This window comes from Terrapene carolina, unplaced genomic scaffold (assembly GCF_002925995.2).
Source record: "Terrapene carolina triunguis isolate 2854851 unplaced genomic scaffold, T_m_triunguis-2.0 Scaffold84, whole genome shotgun sequence".
Lineage (NCBI taxonomy): Eukaryota > Metazoa > Chordata > Testudines > Emydidae > Terrapene > Terrapene triunguis.
The window spans coordinates 35,095,595-35,117,307 of record NW_020664435.1 but is presented as its reverse complement, the minus strand read 5'-3'; the positions used below and the strand labels follow the sequence as shown (position 1 = coordinate 35,117,307).

Sequence of the window (21,713 nt, the reverse complement as noted above, 5' to 3'; positions counted from 1 at the left end):
TTTGTCCAGCATCCCCATATAAACAAAGATTTCAAGGCACTTTTCACATTTGTAATACATTTTTTTGTTACTGTTATTTATACAGCTCCAAAAGTCTGCTTGAGTCTTTTGAGATCTCACTTGGCAAGGCTTCTGCCCTAAAGAATTTACCATCTAGTAAACAAAATATCACAAAGGAAAAGATGACAGGGAGAACACACATATGAATGTGCTCTTCTTCTGTTTTATGCCAGATGGAATTGGCTGATGCATAAATCATAGGCCTCTATTCTGTCAGACTCTTATACAGTAACTCCTCGCTTAACGTTGTAGTTATGTTCCTGAAAAATGCTACTTTAAGCGAAACGATGTTAAGCGAATCCAATTTCCGCATAAGAATTAATGTAAATGGAGGGGTTTAGGTTCCACGGAAATTTTTTTTCGCCAGACAAAAGTCTGTGTGTGTATATATACACACACACACACACAGAGTATAAGTTTTAAACAAACAATTTAATACTGTACACAGCAATGATGATTATGAAGCTTGGTTGAGGTGGTGAAGTCAGAGGGTGAAAGAGGGTAGGATATTTCCCAGGGAATGCCTTACTGCTTAATGATGAACTAGCACTCAGCTGAGCACTCAAGAGTTAACATGAGTGAATGTAGCCTCACACTCTACAAGGCAGCCTGAATGGCAGAGAGAGACAGACACACACACTGTGTGTGTGTGAGAGAGACGCACACCAGTGGCGTAGCCAGGTTCTAAGTGTAGGGGGAGCAAACATAAAAAAGGCACCCCTCCTTGGCTCCTCCTCTGGCCACGCCCCCCCTGGCTCCTCCCGTTTCCCCCCCAGATTAACCCTGGGGCCCGGCTCAGGACTACTGCGGGCTTCCCGGGGGTGCGGATACCCCCGTACCCCCGCGGTCCCGGGAGAGTCTCTCCTGCCCAGCCCGCCGGGCTGCGCCACCCAGCCCCACCCGCAGGGTCCCGTCCCTCCCGCCCCAGGCTCCAGGCTCCTGCGCCGCGCCAGGGCCCCCCGTCCAGACAGCGCGGCCTGCACCCCTGCCCTGCGGGCCCAGCCCCGGGGAGCCCCTCGCCCGGATCCCCCAGGGCAAGGCACCAGACCCCCGCCGCTCACCTTCCGTCCTGCGCCGCCGCCTGTCCCAACTGATCCCGGCCCCGGCTCGTGAGTCGCTGGCTGAGCCTCACTCATGCTGCCCCCAGCGCAGGCCCGGCAGGTGCTGCTTTTGGAAAACGTGCTGAGGGGAAGCGGCTGCTTCCCCTGCACCCCGCTAGCTACGCTACTGCCGCACACACACCCCATGTGTATGAGAGAGAGAGACGTGCATTGCCTCTTTAAATACTCTGGCCCCACTCTAAGTACACTGCCTTTTTAAGAAGATCAGCAAGTTGAGACAGCAGCTGCTGCCAGCAAACTCCCTCCTCCTGAGCCCTGTCCTGTCTCTCCCTCTCCCCTTCCCGCTCTGTGGAGTTGAGGTACAGGAGCAGGGGGAGAGGGACACTTTGACATTAGCACCCCTTTTTTCTCCCTGCCCCCCGCAGAGCAAGCAGGAGGCTCCCAGGAGCAGCTCCAAGGCAGAGGGCAGGAACAGCACATAGTAGTGGTGGGAGGGACACCTAAACTGCCCGGCAATTGATAGCCTGCTGGGCAGCTGCCACACAAGGAACTTAGGGGAGCGGGGAGCTGATTTGGGGGGATGCTGGTCCATCCTGATTTCAAGCCCCCATCAGCTAGCTCCAACGGGCTGCTCTTTCTGCAAGTGGTGGACAAAGCAGGCAGCTGCCAAACAACATTATAAGGGAGCATTGCGCAACTTTAAACGAGCACATTCTGTAATTAATCAGCAACGAAGCAACATCCCCCAGGATGATGTTAAGTGAGGAGTTACTGCATAGTAAACAGGTCACAGATATAGGAATGAGCTGTCTATATGTGGTTTCTTTCTAAATAATTCTGTCCTTCCTTAAATCACACCCAGAATTCTGAGACTTCTGAATTTTTCTTTGCAACTACTGCAATTTCTCCTGCTAATCCACCTGTAATGGAAAAACTTTACTTGAGCAACTGCCTTGGAGGTGGGGCTCTGACAGCCCTACCCAGCTAGAAACAAACATTATGCCATAATTCCTAGATCCACAGAGGGATCAAGTACTGTGGCACTAAGCATTGCAAAGCCTAACTTTTAGATACCTAAGAAAAATCACAGGAACTACAGTGCAATTCACAGAGCCTGAGTTAGGTGGCTAGGCTTTCTATAAAATGAATTGAGAGAGAGACACACCTTGGAATGGGATCCACAAAAACTAGCTAACAGGAGATGCCCCTCCCCTCTCAGGAAATATGTGACTCTCTGCAGCTTGGACTTAGGTAACAATCTCTGCTTGCAATCCATGGCTGGGAACACTTCTCTTCAAGTCAGGTGGCTTAAGAGTCTAAGCCATTTCTTGTGAGAAGAGTAGGATGTAGGAGAAACAGGTGGTTCAGCTTCCCCTCTGCTTGATGGAGAGAAAGGATTTGAACAGGGATCTCCCACACTTAGCTATGATATATACTGGTATGGGTCTCCTTCAGTGTCTCCTGTTGAAGCTGTTCCACTTTGGATAAATTATTAGAGTCACTGGGCGAGAGAGAGAGAATGACATTCTAGCCTGGAGTAGGGGGGGGAGGGGGACCCAGAGTCCAATTCCCCTGCTCCATTCACTCTTTCATTATTTATATACAGTAGAACAGCTGCAAAATAATGAGAGCAGTTGGAGTGGACCCTGGGTCTCCCACCACCCAAGCAGCTGCACTAACCACCATGGCTATAGAGTCATTCATTCTCTCTCTCTCCCCCCTCACCTCCCTAACTCTAAGTATTTATCCAAAATGAAACCGCTTCAATAGGAAAAAGAACAGGAGTACTTGTGGCTTCAATAGGAGACATTGAGAGAAACCTATATTAGAATATCCCATAGCCCAGTGGTTAGAACACTCTCCTGAGAAGTTTGGGAGGTCTTTGTTCAAATCCTCTTTCTCTCTCTCTCTGTCTGAGATGGCTGTTGAACCTGGGACTCCCTCATCCCAGGTGAACACTGTATCCAGTGGGCTAAAAGTTGTAAGGTGGGTGGTGATGGCACCACCTCCTCTGGTGGCTGGATTTGGAGTGGGACCTGATCTGGTAGGCGTCTTCTGAGCACACCTACTGGATTGGGGCCCTCGGATGAGATAGGCTGAAGCCTCTCTCACCCCCAGATCATAGATTGCACTGAGGCTTTGGGAGGAGATAAGCATCTGCATGCCTAGAGTGAGGCAGCAGTGTATGTGCTCAGAGGCAGAACTTAGGCACATAGGGAACTTTTACGGCAGAAATGTAGGCACCGAGCAAGGTTAGATAGTAGCTGAACAAGAGTTTTGTGGATTGCAGTGGTGCCTAAAACTCAGACTTAGGCCTCCATGTATCTTTGTGGATCTGTGCCCAAATCCCCAAACTCACTTTGCATCCAATTCTGCTCCTACTGAAATCAGTGGAAAAGTCCCAGTTGGCTTTGTGGTTGCAGGATCTTGCCCCTTATGGGTGTGTCTTTCCTGCATTGTTAGCTCAAGCTATGAGTTTTGTCCCTAACCTGACTCCCATCCATATAAACACACAAGTTTCTAGCTCAACTAAAGCAGTGCTTTAAGCCTGAGCTTGCCAGCCTGTTGGGGTATGTTTACATTGCGTTGTAAACCCGAGACTGTGGGACCCAGGCTTGTGGACTCGTTGTTTCCAAACTTGTGCTTGAGTGTTCATACTGCATTGTAACCCTGGTTTTACAATTGCTGGACCTGTGTCTTTTAGCCATGCTGATACATCCAGACTGCACTACACAGACTTTCTGACGCAGGTCTGCGGCTTAAGCTACATCCACACTACAAAATGATAGGGCTTGGACCTGAGTCACAGCAGGACTCAGACTCTGACGTAGTTCTCTAGCAAGGGTCCTAGGACCTGAGCCAGATTGATTTGCGTGTGAATAGAAGTGGGCTTGGGATCAAACCTGAGTCAGAGCCTGGGCTTAGTATGCAGTGTAGAGACACTCACAGGGTATGTCTACACTGCAATAAAGCACCTGTGGCTAGCCCGTTAGCTGATTCAGGCTTACCCTCCCCCTTCAGAGTCCCAGAGCCTGGGCTTCGAGCCTAAACCTCTACACTGAAATTTTATAGCCCCGCCAGCCTGAGTCAGCTGACTTGGGGCAGCCACAAGTGTTTTATTGCAATATAAACATACTCTCAGAAGGTGGGCTGAAGTTATAGTGCTACTGATGCTCTAGCTTGTAAAGCAGTGGGAATGCTGCTGCTCAAGTTACAATTCGTCAGCTGCTATTGCAATCATTCTACTAATCAAATCACTCTATGTAGCTCAAATGTTGTTTTGCTGTGTGGTCACCTTCACTTGAGCTAGAGTAGCTTGAGTGGAGTAACTTGAGTACACTAACTCAAGCTGACTGTTGCAATGAAGACAAGCCCTCGGTTGCTACGGTTAATTGAGGGTATATCTGTACTACAAATGCTACAGCTGCAGTGCTCCAGCTACACCACTGTAGTGTAGGTAGACACTACTGCAAAGGAAGGGTTTTGCCTCTCACTGTAGTAAATCTACCCTATCGAGAGGTGATATTAGGTCGACAGAAGATTTCTTTCATCAACCTAGCTTAGTCTACAGAGGGGGTTAGATCAGCTTAACTACATCACGTAGGGCGTGATTTTTCACAGCCGTGAGTGATGTAGCTGGGCCTACGTAAGGTTTAAGTTTAAGGCTATTATGTCACTCTTTTTGATGCAGAGTGCTAAATTAATGGGTATATTGTTTAAAAAAAAAATTGAAGTGTCTCAAACATTTGTTTGTGTCTCAAAAATAACCCCACTTTAATTCTAGTGAACTGCACTACAGGGAGAAAATAAAGATGTGCTGTGATTGTGGATAAATTGTAACATAGAAGAATTGCATACTAAAACTGAATTTTGGAAATCAAATCTGCCTCTCCAAATTAATAAATAAACTGTACCTGAATGAATTAAAGCTCTCTCCGAGAGTTTGCACACTTTTGCTCTTGAACTGTATATGCAGTTTAACTTGACAGGTCTCAACATTATTAATGAGGTTAGTTCAACTATTTACCCTCACACCCACAGAAATCCCAAAAGGTCAAACAGCATAGGTATATTTATCAATCTAGTATGATAAGACTTTGAGAGAAAGATGCAGCTTATGGTCCTGATCCTGCAATGAACTCCATGCAGGTATAGACCATTGGTCTCGGTCAGTATGTGTAGTGTCCCTTTCTATGCTTGAGCCGCACAAGGTGTGTGTCTGTTACAGCTCTCAGCTTGCAATCCTGTCTCTTTAGCTCAACTGTAGCTCAGCCTTGTCTTTCAGGTCTGGAGGCAGGGTAGATAAAACAAATTATAATTAAAAAAAAATACTTACATTTTATTTTATTTATTTATTTTTTTATTTTTAACAATAAACCTGTTTAAAATGAAATCTAAATTTAATACAAAATGTTAATGCCTACGATACTTATAATCTCTTAAAACATTTTAAATAAAAAATATACGCTGAATCCATAAGCCTCTATCAAAAACTTTGCGTTAAAGGCTCAAGGTTAAAGGCTGTTTTTCTATATAAAGAAAAATTGGGGAAAATATCTAACTTTTGAGGTCAAGCTTTATGAATATGACACAACAGGTCATGTGCTGCATTAGGAGCTTGTTTTGTTTAATAAAAATAAATTTTATGCTGTGTTGCATGTTTAATTAAATTCCAGTTGCCATCTTAATGCAGCTTGACACAAATCATGAGCAAAAAGTAATCTAGTAAATAAGTAATCTTTCATTTTCCATTTTCTAACATACTAAAAACGTACAATTTATCAGAATCTGAAAATATTAAGCTATATCTTTACTTCAGTAAATGTATATAGTTATTGTGTACCCTCCTAGGTAGCAAAAGGATGTACCAAATCTAGTGTAAAGGCTCTATTTACTTGTAAAGCAACATGTTTAATGGTTAGATTAACCAATAAGAATGCATCTTTCTTTAAAAAATATCTGAAGCCACACTGATGTTTTTATTAAGCAAAATTATGTTGGTGTAAAAAATGTGGTGTTGGACTATACAAGGAATCAAACTCAAATATGTTCATAAATAGTCATAAAATAAAAGGTAAGAGTGATTTGGGGGGAGGGGGGGGCAAAAATTCCATGTTTCTGTGTGTGTTATGTATATTAATCACAAAACCAGAGAGGAAAAAAGGAGCTTTAATCTCAGGCTATGTCTACACTAGCACTTTTGTCAGTAAAACTTTTGTTGGTCACGGATGTGAAAAAATACCTCCCTGACGGACATAAATTTCACCGACAGAAGCGCTGGTGTGGACAGCGCTATGTAGGCAGGAGACACTCTTCTGCCGACATAGCCACCGCCGCTCATTGGGGGTGGTTTCTCCTGCTGGCATAGAGTGGCTACATGAGGTCTGTAGTGTAGACATAGCCTTTCTAAACAAGAAGTTACTTTGGCAACCCCATAAGAAGTATATACATACACACAACAGCACAGGCTCATGGTTAGCCAAATGGGATACCCAAGGCTTGTGTAGTGTAGAACATCTAGTTTCTCTGAAAAACTTTGTCCATGCTGCATTAGTGAAAAATCACCTTCTTAGACGTAGGGATAATTACTAAGGAGAGATCAGTTGTTACATTGGAAATCTGTCAGATCCCATGCTACCCAGCGCAAATTCCAAGATACCCAAAATATGATGATTGAGAAATATGATTCAGCAACCCATATGGATAGATGTTTGGAGAAAGACTCCATTAGACCAAAATCCTGCCTTCTACTCCCACATAAGGATTGGCCTTTTTTCCCTGCTGCTAGGAACATAGTAGAAAATTCAGTCTAATCACACAAATAGATAAGTGTCAGCAGACCATACACCACTGTTCTGTGCTCTAGAATAACTTGTATGTGAGACTATGAAGCATGAGCACTATGTTTGCCAAATGACAAACCAGATAAAGGAATATATTGTATAAAATATAAGTGAGGGTGTTACACCTCTGGGGTGAAAAGCCTACAAAACAGAAATATAAAAAGTTTTATATGAAGACATAATAATCTTTCCACACACACATTGAAATTTTGAAAGCACCAAAAAAATAAAATAAAATGGAGACTAAATTATACAAAACTGAAAAAGAATGCCAGAAAAATATAGTGGACCCGACCATTATAGCTATATTTTCATTAAACATGTCTTATGAACATACAAGTAAACTTGGAAGGGTATTAGCCAATATAAATGGTCATGCAATCTCAAGGGTAATATAGGGATCTTACTTACAAAAGCAGCAGCCTTGCCCAAAGTATTTCAGAAGTATTGATCTACTAAATCAGGATAGCAGAGTTGGACATCCACTTTGTACTCACTTCCCTCAGGTGTAAATGGCTACAAAAGGTGTAAAACATTGGAGAATCAGGCCCCTAGATTTTAACCAAGGAGGTTTTGTGATGAGAAGGAGTCTATCAGGAACCTAAAGAGGTTATCTAATTTGATTAATTATAAAGCCTACCTATGGCTGCTAAGAGAGTATGAACAAAAAAGATGGTCCTTGCCCCAGAGAGCTTTCCAGCCTGAGTATAATATCCAACAGATGATACAATACAGATGGAGGAGTACAGGAAAACAATGAGACGGTATTGGTCAGCATGATAGGCAGTGGTCTCAGCACACCTGTTATCAAATTTTTGTAGGCATCATGGCAAAGGAGAGTTTGAAGGAGGAATTTGAAGCAGGATAATGAGGTAACTTTGCAGATGTTTACAGGGCGCTTCTCCCAAGCATGAGGGGCAGCAGTGGAGAAAGCACTAAGGTGCTTGTTTGAAAGTTTAACAAGGGGGCAATGGAGGTTGGCATCAGTGCCCAATTGGAGGTAAGTATCTATCTAGAAAGTGAATAGAGATGACAGGTTGGTTGGGGCTAGACCAGTGGTGGGCAACCTGCGGCCCGCAGGCTACACAGGGTGATCCGTTGGCGGGCCACAAGACAGTTTGTTTACATTGACCATCCGCAGGCACGGCCGTCCGCAGCTCCCAGTGGCCGCGGTTTGCCGTTCCCGGCCAATGGGAGCTGTGGGAAGTGGCCAGCAGATTATCCTGACGGGCTGCGCGTCTAGCCCACCACTGGGCTAGACCATGAAGGGCCTTGAAGGTGAAGACAAGTAGCTTATGTTTGATGCAGTAATGTGATAGCTGTGTGTTTCTTAGCTGTGTGGCCTCACCCAGTGTATTAGGCTGGTACTGTGCCCACAAACAAAGTAGAGACAAGTTTAATTAGTGAACGAGTTTCATGGGAGCTGCAGAGTCACAGAACTCCATAGTATCTACCAGCTTAGGTCCTAAATATTTCTGTTTTCAGTCTCTGATTTGATTTAATCTCTTATTTGATATAGTGGGCCTTTTGTATCCACTCTTATTTGAGAAGAGTGATAGTCTTATTTAACTTACATTTTTTTAAATGTATTTTAACATTAAGATTTCCTAGAACTTACTCTGGCCCTTTAAAAATATATTTTTCTTCCAACAAAGACCTCTGTATTTATGTATATTAAAAATTTCTCTTGGGGCCTGTCAGCTTCAGGGTCTGCATGGTGGGGAGTTGATATGGATCTGTATTTATATACATTTTCCTTTTTTATAGTAAAACCATTCCTAAATCAAGAAGAATATCAAAGAACTGAGAACATAGTAAAAAAGTTTGAACATGGGATTGGAAAACTGTTGCAGCATAAGTTACTGGAAAGAGCTAAAGAGAAGAAGAATTGGGTATGTTTTGAATTATGATTTATTTAAGGTTGTAAAATATTTCCTATGTGTTTCTCATACATCTTGATACATCTAGTTTTCGGAGTATAAGACATCAGTATTTTTGCAGAGAACAGTCAGAAAGTGAGATAGTTAGGGCCTGATCTTGTGAAGTGCTGAGCTTTAGGCTCAACCCTTCCTTATTCTTGTTACATAACTTTATTATGTGAATAGGGTTATTTACAAGAATAATGTTTTCAGGGTCAGGCCAAACCTTTGCATATGAGACCCAGTACTAGTGTTTATTGACTGAGCAAAGATATTTTACATATTTTAATAGCTAAACAAACTGGAAAAGGAGGAGGAATCTATGAAAATAGAGTGTTTTGTTGAACATTTTTATATTTATGAATTGTTAGAGGCCAGTTTTATTACTCGTTTTGTTATGGTTGGCTCAGTAAACAATCACATAAATAAGATTACAGCAAATAAGAACTTAGATTTAACTCAGTTATCTTGAGGTATCATATTCTGCCATATTGCACAGGCTGAAGATGACTCAGTATTTGTATTGTGATAGTGCTCAAAAGCCCAAATGTGCTAGACGCTGAAGAATACATCAGACAACACAGAGTAAAATTTTCAAAAGCAGCCAGGTGACTGAGGATCCTAAGTCCCATTGACTGGCAATGATTCTTAAGGCTTCTTTACATGGCCAGTTACTGCATGACAAGTCATGGTGTGAATCTACAATGCACCACCTTTCCACACAGAAATAGCATGTGTGGACACTTTCCAATGAAAGTCCTGGAGCATGTGACAAGCAGGAGCACTGTAGATTCACACCCTGGCTAGCCACATAGTAACTTGCTGTGTAGATGAGCCCTTAGGCCCCTAATTGTCTAAGTCATGTTTGAAAGAGGAATTTAGGCTCCTAAGTCATTTAGAAACTTTTGAAAATTTTACCCATGGTCTGTGCCCCAGAGAGCATACATTCTAGTCTCTTTCTTTTTGTGAAGAGCAGTAATACATGTGATGGCAATCTGACAGTCAGGTGGCCTTGCAAAAAAGAAAGAGAAAAAGGAACTACTAGTAAATTTCAAACACTCTTTGGAATTCATGAGACCGTCATCAATCCCAACATGTCTATACTTACATTATCTCAGAGCAGGTATTCTGAAGAATTTTCATAGTGTGGAACACTCTGAACAGAGAAATTATATTTTGGACCGTTTCCCCCATCACTAATAATCCCACCTCTCCTCCTATTCATGATTCATAGATTAGAAAACCAGAAGGTACCTAGTCTGACCTCCTGTGTAACCCAAGCCATAGAACTTCCCTGAATTAAATCCTGTTTGAACTAGATCATATCTTTTAGAAAAATATCAAGTCTTGATTTAAAAATGCCAGTGATGGAGAATCCATCCATACTTTTGGTAAGTTGTCCCAATTGTTAGTTACCCCCATTGCTAAAAATCTGTGTTGTATTTCCAGTCTGAATTGGTCTAGCTCAGTGGTTTTCAAACGTATTTGATCACGCTCTCCCCCCTGTGTATCCGTAGTAGTTTACACCCTCCTCCCCCCCGCCACACAAGTACATACAGTAGAACCTCAGAATTACGAATGCCTCAGGAATGGAGGTTGTTTGTAACTCTGTAATGTTCATAACTCTGAACAAAACGTTATGGTTGTTTTTTCAAAAGTTTACAACTGAACTTGACTTAATATAGCTTTGAAACTTTACTATGCAGAAGAAAAATGCTGCTTTTAACCATTTTAATTTAAATAAAACAAGCACAGAAACAGTTTCCTTACCATGTCAAATCTTTTTTTAAACTTTCCCTTTATTTATTTATTTTACATTTAACACAGTACTGTACAGTATTTTTTTGTGTGTCTCTGCTGCCTGATTGCGTACTTCCGGTTCCAAATGAGGTGTGTGGTTAACCAGTCCGTTTGTAAATCTGGTGTTCGTAACTCTGAGGTTCTACTGTATACCGATATATGTGGCTGCAGTGCTTCACTTGAATCAGTTTCAGCTTCTATGTTTTTCACTTATTTTTTTTCTGTTGCACGAATGAGCCAACGATACATTTGTAATAAAAGCAAAAGCAAAACTGCAATTGTGGTCCATGCGTACAATTAAATGTGCACACCACACGGATTAATGTGCAGACGACAACAACTTTGTATAATGCTATGCAAGTTTAACAGAAATCTGTCAGAATGCACAGTGCCATCTGAGGACCTCAGAGGTCTGTAGGAATCAGCTTTGTTAGTTATTCATTGCTGTGGGTAAAATGTGCGCATTAAGTTTATTCCCCCCCCCTAAAGCTTCTCATGCCCCAGCAGAATACATTCTGCACCCCCCAGGGGGGCCCATCCCCCAGTTTGAGAACCTCTGGTCTAGCTTCATCTTTCGGCCACTCGATTAAACTTTCTCTGCTAGATTGAAAAGTCCATTATCAAATTTTTGTTCCCCGTGTAGCTACTTATAGATTGTTACCCCCTTAACCTTCTCTTTGTTGAGCTAAAGAGATTGCGCTCCTTTAATCTTTGACTATAGGGCATGCTTTCAGTCCTTTAATTAATCTCGTGGCTCTTCTTGGAGCCCTCTTCAATTTATCAGCATCCTTCTTGAAGTATGAACGCTAGAACTGGACACGGTATTCTAGTAGCTGTCGTACCTGTGCCAAATACAGAGGTAATACATTCTCCCTACTCCTACTCAGGGTTCCCCTGTTTATTCATCCATTGCATTAGCCCTTTAATATCACACTGGGAGCTCATGTTCAGCTAATTATCCACTGTGACCCACAAGTCTTTTTCAGAGTCAGTGTTTCCCAGGATATAGTCCCCCATCCTGTAACTAAAGCTTATATTCTTTGTTCCTAGAGGTATAAATTTATATTTGGCCTTATTAAAATGCATATTATTTAGTCATGCCCAGCTTACCAGGCGATCGAGATTGCTCTGTATTAGTGACCTGCCCTCTGCATTATTTACCATACCCCCTGCAAACTGTTTTCTTCCTGGTCATTGATAAAAAAGTTAAATAGTGTAGAGCAGTGGTCCCCAAACTTTTTAAATAATGCCCCCCTTGCCACTAATGTAATTTGCCTGTGACCCCCAGGAGCCCCTGTCGGGGACTGAAGCTGCAGTCGGGGGCCGGAGGCCCAGGCCATGGCCATGGATGGTGCTGCAGCTGGGGCAGGGCCAGGGGCCAAGGCCCCGGCTGGGCCGGGGCCAGGGTTGGGGGCCGAGGCCATGCCCGGGCTGGGGGCTAGGGCTGAGGCCAGGGCCAGGAGCAGAGCTGCGGTTGGGGCCAGGGCTGGAGCAGAGCAGGGCTGGGTGGCTCTCCCTCCCCGCACCCTGTAGGGACTGGCCTAGGTCCCACCGCGCCTCCGCTGAACATTCCTCCGTGCCCCCATAGGGGGTGCACCTCATTGTTTCGGGACCACTGGTGCAGAGCCAAGAACTGATCCCTGAGGGACCCCACTAGAAACACACTTGCTCAATGATTATTGCCCATTCACAATTGTATGTTGAGAGCTAGATAGAAAAGGTGGGTTAGGTAATATGTCTTTTATTGACCAATGTCTGTTGGTGAGAGAGACAAGCTTTCAAGCTTACACAAAGCTCGTCTTTAGGTTTTCTTGAGACCTATCAGTTAGCCAGGTTTTAATCCATATAATTTGTGCCATGTTAATATTGTATTCTAGTGTTTTTAATCAAAATATTTTGCAGTACCAAATCAGATATCTTACAGAAGGCTATTACATTAACACTTAGCTTTGTCAGCTAAATTTGTAATCTCATCAGAAAATAATCTCTGGCAAATGCAGCAGTCAACAGCTACAACTGGTTACAAAGAAAATTAATATTAAGAAAGTAATTAATGTAGCACCTGAAAATGTAATGTAGCTGTCTCAGTACTATCAGTAAGTGCTTCATGGATCACTGGTCTGCCTTTCACAGTTCAGGAACTATTTCAGAGTATTAAAAAGTAACAAAAAATTAGATAGGTACAATAGAACAATCAAGTGATTATTATAGAGCTATGCCTAAAATATATTGTGATGCTAATCTCTGTTCCTTTTCAGCTGGAAGAATGGTGGCTGAATGTGGCTTATCTTGATGCTCGCATACCAACACAAATATATTATAACTTTGGAGGCGCAGGCCCTTATCTTGAACACTACTGGCCACCAAAAGAAGGAACTCAAATAGAAAGAGGATGCATAGCTATATGGCATACCTTGAAATACTGGGAAATAATAAGAACGTAAGACATTTTAAAAAAATATAATTGCTTCTAAATATCAGTGTACTGTGCATGCTTACAGTCATGAACAATATGGGACAAGTTCTTCCTTGGTGTAACTCCACTGTACTCAGGGATGAATTTTGCCATATTTTATTTATTGATGTATTTTTCACCTCATGCTTAAAAGTTAATCGGAACTTATGCTTTTGTATATTCTGTTTACTGCAGGGAAAAATTGGTTGTGCATAGACATGGAAATATGCCTCTGGACATGAACCAATTCCGAATGCTGTTCTGCACTTGCAAGATTCCAGGAATTACTAGAGATTCTTTAGGCAACTATTTTAGAACTGGTAAACATATGCAACTTTCCTAGGGTAACAGACAACTGATTTTATGTTACAGGACTAAAGCGTGGCCATGTTAATCATGAAACAAACACTATATTTTTGTCTGTTTTAAAAACCTGCTGTAGCTGAAGAGCATTTTGATTAGCTATACATTGGTGTTATAGGGTAGCTAGTCTATGCATTCTGTACAGCCCACAGCTGAGGTGATGCCTCTGTTGCACCTTCTAAACTGGTATTTATCTTTATAATTGGGTTGGATACAGACAATATAAAGGAATCAGGCCAGATACAAATAAAGGGTTAGAGCATCAGGAATGGACTAACTTACTTTAGCCCTCATGCCCCTTTTGGTACAATATTTAGTGCTTCCTTCTTGCTATTGAATGAAAGGGGTTATTTCAAATTATTTGTTTGCAGCTTAGTCACACTTACATATGCCAGTAGTAAATATGCATGCCGTGTATTGTAAAATTACAATATGGAGTTGTAATTCCCTCCCTATCCCTGTCTCCATAGTCCCCTTTTCAGGGACATACTCCCCATATGTTCTGATACGTTTCCCCCTCCTCCCAATTCTCAGCTTCCCATCCAGCTCTCACTTCTGTCTTTTGTAGAAGTCTACCTGCCCCAGTGGTCCCGTAATCCATCCTGCTAAACTCCTACTGCTTTTGTGGAACCTACAAGCATAAGAGCCATGGGAAGACTGGGGCGGGAGGTGGCACCTAACAAGCCTTGTAAAGATTGGGGATTCCCTGACAGATCTCATAAGGCTCAGCAAGATGTTGATGCACTTACCTCAGTACACTCCTGTATATCTCCTAAGGTTCTCAGAGGTGGAGCCCCCCCACCCCCCCATAGACCTTAGGAGGTGTGGATTAGTGAGGTGCCTCTCCTCCAGAGCTCAGGAAGTCAAGAGGAAATGGGAAGCCTTCCCTATTCTCCTTCCCTCCCCGATCCCTTGTTAGGACTGTAATGAACTTGTGTATGGGAATTTCTTTAATTTTTAAAGAAAAATTAAGGTTGCAGGCACATAACAAGGGTTTGAGGGTGCATGACCTTTCAAGAACATTGGTTTAAAAATAAAACATAGAAGAAAATCCAAACAATAGAAACTCAGGGAATGCAGAATTATGGTTGCATTTCTTAAAGCACTCAAAGAACCTCAGCTGTGTCCCTGTGAAGATGAAAGCCTATTATCTCCCTTCTTGGCGTGTAGTATATTTCAGATGTTCACGACAGCACCTTGTTTTTGTAAGTTTTCATACATGTGCTAATTTGTTACCCCACTAGTTTTTGCTCTTTTCATGTAAGTGCTGTAATTTCATGCTCTCTGTAGATGACATTTACATGTGGAGACATTCCAAAGGGGGAATGATTTCCTTAATTTTGCTATTTATCTAAATCAGGAACTTATAAATTTTGTTGTGTACGTTACAATATGATCATGAAGAAAGACGTAAAGCAACAAAATTACTATATGAATAAGATTAAGGCATTTTTATGGGCATTTGTTAAATGGAGCTCTATGGATATAGTATACATTTCTCATTTTTTCAAGGCAGAGCTATGGGGCAGAGTTCAGGTTGTGTAGAGGCCTATTTTGAGAAGTGCAATGTTAGCTCTGTGTTCCTTGCATTCCTAACGTCTTTTTGGTCTTAACATTCTTGAACTTGGTCAAACCTTAACTTTATGGTAATACATTTTTGTGTGTGGCATAACTAATAAGATTGTATAGGCAATTATGGGCAAGACTTCCAGTGGTGAGTGCAACAACTGCATCTCTCCATAATGTTAAACATTCGTGTATCAGTGCACAAATGCTCAGATTTGCATATGCAAATTGGGTACTAGCTGATCCATTTGTGCATTAACTCCTGATTTGCATAGACAAAAATTTGTAGAATGTGTTGTCAAGTGTTTTTGCTTATCTTTGAAGCCACTTTCTATGCCAACCTTCTGAAACTTCACCCAGTGTCATCTTTTCTTTCATCAGTATGTGGGTGAATTTCCATGTCGCATTTCTGCTTCCTGATGTAAGAATAGCCTCCCCACTTACAAATTTGTTAAAGTTATGAACATGGCAGTAAACATTGGTGGGGGTTAATAATAATCAAGGTTACATGCATCTATGGATTCTGTCAGTTAATCTTGCAAATGCAGCCTTTGAGACTTATTTCCAAACTGCAGAAAAAAACCCATAGAATTGCTCTGTGAAAGTAGATGACGAGTTTGGTCTTGGTTGCTGTTTTTAAATGTACAAAGTCTTAAATGTTAAAGCCAAAATAATGTGCTGTATTTGTACACGTGCATTTTTGTACCTGGTCACTTAAGTGTGTCTATAACTTATCTCCCCCCTCTCTCTCATTCACATTATAACTTTATCCAAAAAGTGTTGTGTTCTCATGTTTGTTTTATCTTCCTTTCAGAGAGTGAAGGTGAATGCCCATCCCACTTAATAGTCCTGTGTCGAGGTCGAGTGTTTGCTTTTGATGCTGTACATGAAGGTCATATACTGAGCCCTCCAGAGATTTTCAGGTTTTTAAATTACTTCATATTAATTGAGCTGCACAGTGAAATACATTGGGCCTTATTTGCAAAAAAACAGTACTCCCTGAAAGTCCAGACTGTACAAAATTGGAATGCTTAACATGGCAGGATGCTGGTCTCCCATTGTGTTACTTGTAAACTGTAGTAGGTGCCCGTTTTTCAGATAAAAATGTGATTTTTCAGGCCGAGCAAATCCCTTTAAACATTTTCTGTTGAAGTTTGGAGGGACTGGAATTTTCCCTCCATTATAGTATTTTGATAGTCTGTGCGACTAAGTAACTTTAGCTGAACAGCTTATACATTTAAAGTGAAGGAAAGCTTGTAATAGGCATGAAACATGAACCTGCACTTAGCACTGCAAAATATGGCAAGGTGCCTGGAACAACAAGCAAATGTAGGATGCTAAAAGTATACCATGAAGGTGTTTGGGTAGCAAATATCAATTACGTGTTGGGGTTCATGGCATGAAACTGTATCAGGATTATCTGATACATCTTTTTTTGAGAACCAATCCATGTAGCAATGAGATAGTCATCATAATCATTAACAAAAAGCCAACCAAACAAAACCCACCACCACACTTCCCCTTTGCTCCCTCTTGACCACATTTTAAACATAATCAAACTTGTGCATGTGAAGTCACATTTTGGCAGTGATATATTGGCCATATTTCCTGCTGCTGAGCTCCACAGAGGCAGGATTGAGCCATAACATGTGTTGTCTGGTAACACGTTTAAGGGCCTTTTCTGCCAGCTGGGGATTACTGGAACACAGTGGCACTCCAGCCACATATCTCACCCCTACACCAGGGCCTGGAAAGTCTGACCTGCTTTTTGGACTTTTGTGCCACTAAGGGAGTGCAAAGGAGTGGGAAGAGGGGTGGAGAGAGACAGAGAGAATATGGCCCTCTATATTGTAGACCTCAGTGTTAGAGCACACTGCTAGGTGTTCATTGTCACAACAGATGCTCTCTCTCCAAGGAGCTGCCATATGTATACTTCCTCTTAGCACATGAAATTTCTGAATTTCCTCAATAATTATTAATGATTATCACTAATATAATCATTATACACTTCCCAGAAGTGTTTTGAGTAATCTGAAAAATAGGTGAAGATGCTAACTTTCCAGACTGGTAATATTATTAGACTGTGCACATGCTGGTTTACCCTACGGGCCAAATTCTGCTGGTGTAGATCTAGAGTAACTCCTCTCAAGTCAATCCAAGCCATTCCTGGTCCTTATCCAAGTCATTACTGGCCAAATTTAAAATTCTGTTTCTAGGAACAAAGTATAGAGACCATATTTACAGGATGAGGGACTCTGTGACTATGAAAAAACTTGGGGGTCACAGTGGATAATCAGTTGAATATGAGCTGCCAGTGTGATGCTGTTGCCAAAAGGGTTAATATGATCCTTGGATGTACAAACGGAAATGCTGAATAGGGAGATTATATTACCTCTGTATTTGGCATTGGTCCTACTGCTGCTGGAATACTGTGTCCAGTTCTGGAGTCCACAGTTCAAAAAGGATGTCGATGATAAATTGAAGAGAGTTCAGTAAAGAGACACAAGAATGATTAAAAGATTGGAAAACGTGCCTTACATGGGTAGATTCCAAGAGCTCAATCTATTTAGTTTAACAAAGAGAAGGTTGAAGGGGGACTTGATCACAGACTATAAGTACCTACATGTAGAACAAACAATTGATAATGGCCTCTTCAGTCTAGAGACAAATGGCTGCAAGCTAAAGCTAGACAAAGTCAGACTTGAAATAAGGCACAAGTTTTTAGTAGTGAGGGTAATTAGCTATTGGAACAACTTACTGAGAGTTGTGGTGGATCAGGCAAACACCAAAGAAAGGAACAAATAGAAATCAAACAAGTTTCTAACAAGAAATGCCAGACACAAATTAATTCATGATGCACAAAAACCTGCTGCTACCTACGGTTATTGCAGTTCTGCTTTACAGGTAACCTGATCTCGAGGGTGGTGTATATGGTTCGCCTCGCTTGCTATATATGAATACATCTGTATGAATGTTGTTTAAATTCTGATTAGTACTAGTGTTTAATAGGTGGAAGTGCCAAATAACTGCATATGAATTCTTAAAAATTCAGAGAGAGGTTTTTTAAAAGGGGTAACAAGGTAGACAGAGAACACCAAGTACAGTATGTGCAGAGTCACGTTTACAGGTAAAACTGTCAGAGTACAAAGCTTTGAATAACGTTTTTGGAAGTGCTGGTGCAAGCAAAGGTTAAGAAGAGAAACATTGTTACATTGTTTAAGATTTGGTGCATAATACAATCTCAGCTGGGTGGGATGGAGTATGATTCCCTCCTATGATTCTCAGGCCTTGTGTGGATTGGAGATTTGCCCTTATTTCAGCCATTGGTAGCTAGTCACCTATATAACTGTACCTGTGCAAACTCCTAGTATGGATATGGAAATTGTGACTTGCACCATTAGAGGTGTCCCATGTTTGAAACTGAATTAAGTGTCACTGGTGCAAGTTGTGGTTTTCTTTGGTGCAGCAGTCCCCAGAGGCTGAAATCAGGGCAAATCCCCAGTGCAGACACGGATTAAAAAGGTCATGTGTCTTGAGCAGAGTTGATACACTTCTTGAAAGTTCACTTAATCTGATGATTAGATATGGAATAAGAAATATTAACCAGACTACTGGCCTACTAAAGTGAACAATTTTAATCCAGTTTCTGTCTTCATTCTGTTTTACTAATTTTAAAAATCTTCTTAAAGGCAACTTGCTTACATCCAAAAGAGGTGCCATAATGAACCTGATGGACCAGGGCTGGCGGCTTTAACAAGTGAGGAGAGAACCCAATGGGCAGAGGTTGGAAAATTTCAGTGGTCTTTCAGAAAAATGTTGATTGACTGGATTTGCAACATTTCAATTATTTAACCACTTTTTCATTGTCTTCTAGACACGTGAATATTTAACTAATCTCGATCCAAAGAACTTATGTCTACTGGAAAAAATTCAGAGCAGTTTGTTTGTGATCTCCCTGGATGATTCCAGTCCCCATGGAACCCCTGAGGATTATACTCCGGTAGTTACAGATTTCAAAATAATTTTGCTCCTCTTTTTAACCAACTTTTGTCTCTCATTGTGTATGTGATTTATTTGTATAAAATATTCTGGAAAGGCAGCTTAACCATCTGCCTGAAGATTCCCTTAGCAATCTAACAGGTCTAACGCCATTGTGACCTGGCCCCTCTAGCATAGGAAAATGGGCATGGCCATGATTCACTGTCTCCTGTTGATGGCCAGGACTGGACCAATGCCTGCCACATCTAGGATCTTGGAGGTGTAAATGTGGTGTAAATTTACCCTCACCCCTCTGCACCCCCCTGAATTTCACAAGCCACAGAAGCCCTGACCACCAGGATCTGGCCTTTTATTTTTAAACACCAAACACCAGGCTTGTACAGATGGTTTTTCTTCAGATGGATATATTTGTTCCATGTTTGGCATGTCTGCTTTCATGCAGAGAGCCTTCTTAGTCATGGGTCATCTAATTAGGGCAGGGACTTTGTCTTGTCCAGTGCAGTAAGTCATAGCTGCTTTCGAGTGCGGAGGTTGGTACTCATTAAAAAAGTATCCAAATACTTCCAGTGTAATGTGACAGGACTCTGGCGCACATTTGGATATTTCTAAACCCCATGATATTAATTCTTGATTTAGATCACCAAGTTGGCTCTAACAGGAGATCCAACCATACGCTGGGGAGACAAATCCTACAACTGCATACTGTTTTCCAATGGGACATTTGGTTCAAACTGTGATGTAAGTAAAATACGATTCCCTTTTTCCTAGCATATTTACAGTGGGCTCCTTTGTCAGTTTTTCCCCTTCCACAATGGAATATTTTTTTTTACCGTTTTAAACTTGTTTTTCTTTTAGTGCATTTTCACATATAGGGTACCTTATCTGGCAAATATCCTAGGACAGGTGCTGTACATTTCTAAAGGGGAGATTATGCAGTGCATGTGTTGACTAAAAAGATTTAGAAGTCTAAATTTTACTTTCAGAAATATTTTAATGAGGGAGTTTCTTGAATTTGATCAATAGGGAGTTCAAAGAGAAGGGGAATATCATGCAAAAAAAATTGTAAGTTAGTAGCTTTATTATTTGCTTGTATCACAGTAGTGCCCAAAACATGCTAAGCACTGCTCTCTCACATAGGAAGACATTGTTTCTGCCCAGATCTGTGCCTCATCCTGGTGCCATATTTTGCCTGTCTACCTGGCTGCAGAGCTAACAAGAGAGTAGATAAATACTGTATGGGGCTCTATCTGTACAGGTAGAAAGGCTAGAAGTGTAATCTCCTAAAGAATTCTACACATCACAGGAAAACCTTCAGCATAATTAAGAAGGAATGGGGGTGGAAATAAGGAGGCTTGATCAACTTTTAGCTGTGCAACCATCATGGTATATTGTCTCGTGTGTTCTAGCATTCTCCTTGTGATGCCATGGCTTTGGTAGTCCTGTGCTCTTATATTGATCAGAAGATTATTGAAAGTGAGGGAAGGTGGAAGGTATGTATCCATTAAGTTTCCGTCCTTATTAATTAGCATTTCCTCTCTTACGGATATTGATTCCTCTTTTATTTAAAAAACAAAACAGGGATCGGATAAAGTGCGGGACATCCCCTGGCCAGAAGAACTTGTTTTCACGTTGAACCAGAATGTGCTAAATGACATTGAACATGCTAAAGAACGGTATTCTCAGCAGGTGAAGTTTCTCTATCTCTTTGTTAGTGATCACTGAGGCTTTCATTTTTTCTAAACATTAGTAGCTGGCCTCGCTCCAGGCCAGAGAACAAAGACCATTGGGACAGATTCAATCCTGAGGTAGCTCCACTGAAGCCAGGGGAGTTACACCGGGGTAAACCTGATCCATTGTTTTGTGAGGTGAATGCACAGTTCATTATATTTGAACTGAAGCAGGTTGTGATTAGAGCAGTTGCTGAATTCTCCTATGGTAACAAATTCTTTATTTGTCAGGTATCTGACTTGCAGCTAGTGAATTATGCCTTTACATCCTTTGGCAAAGCACTGACCAAGAAGAAGGGACTTCATCCTGATACATTTGTTCAGCTTGGCCTCCAGCTGGCCTATTATAAACTTCATGGACAGTAAGAAAAGTTTATTACCCAGGCTAGCAATTAAATGTATAGTTGAACAAACTGACAAATCTGGGCAAATACAAAGGGCTTTGCATTCCATTTTATATTTTGCTGCAGTCATAGAAGAATGAATAAATATGTCATAATGTTTTATTTAGTTATACAGGACCTGATCCTCTGCCACTGAAGTCAGCAGGACTTCTGCCATTGACTTCAAAAGGTGCAGGAGCAAGTCTTTTATGTCACAGTGTGGTAGGTGCTATACTACAGGTACTGTAAGATGAAGGGCAGCCAGCCAGAACTTTATTAACATTCCATAAAACATACACATGGACAGTACTGGTTAAATGATAAGGCAAGGACTTGGCCCACAAGGATCTATATTACCTCACTAACTGAGAGACAGTGTGGGTGAAGTAATATCTTTTATTGGACCAACTTCTACTGGTGAGAGAGACAAGTTTTTTAACCCACATAGTTTTTTAACTCACATAACTCTTCTTCAGGTCTGTGTAAGCTCAAAAGCTTGTCTCTCTCACCAACAGAGAAGTTAGTCCAGTAAAAGAT

General features: G+C 41.6%; 1 protein-coding gene across 1 annotated transcript in view; it reads left to right on the top strand.

Moving 5' to 3' along the window:
• CROT (carnitine O-octanoyltransferase) overlaps nucleotides 1–21,713 on the top strand; it is a 40,000-nt gene that overhangs the window by 7,518 nt on the left and 10,769 nt on the right. The window contains exons 2-11 of the mRNA XM_029911006.1: nucleotides 8,732–8,856; nucleotides 12,942–13,123; nucleotides 13,334–13,458; nucleotides 15,882–15,990; nucleotides 18,757–18,850; nucleotides 18,942–19,067; nucleotides 19,703–19,804; nucleotides 20,473–20,556; nucleotides 20,645–20,752; nucleotides 21,025–21,155. Coding sequence (XP_029766866.1) covers nucleotides 8,732–8,856; nucleotides 12,942–13,123; nucleotides 13,334–13,458; nucleotides 15,882–15,990; nucleotides 18,757–18,850; nucleotides 18,942–19,067; nucleotides 19,703–19,804; nucleotides 20,473–20,556; nucleotides 20,645–20,752; nucleotides 21,025–21,155 — 1,186 coding nt within the window. The remainder of the gene's footprint in view (nucleotides 1–8,731; nucleotides 8,857–12,941; nucleotides 13,124–13,333; nucleotides 13,459–15,881; nucleotides 15,991–18,756; nucleotides 18,851–18,941; nucleotides 19,068–19,702; nucleotides 19,805–20,472; nucleotides 20,557–20,644; nucleotides 20,753–21,024; nucleotides 21,156–21,713) is intronic.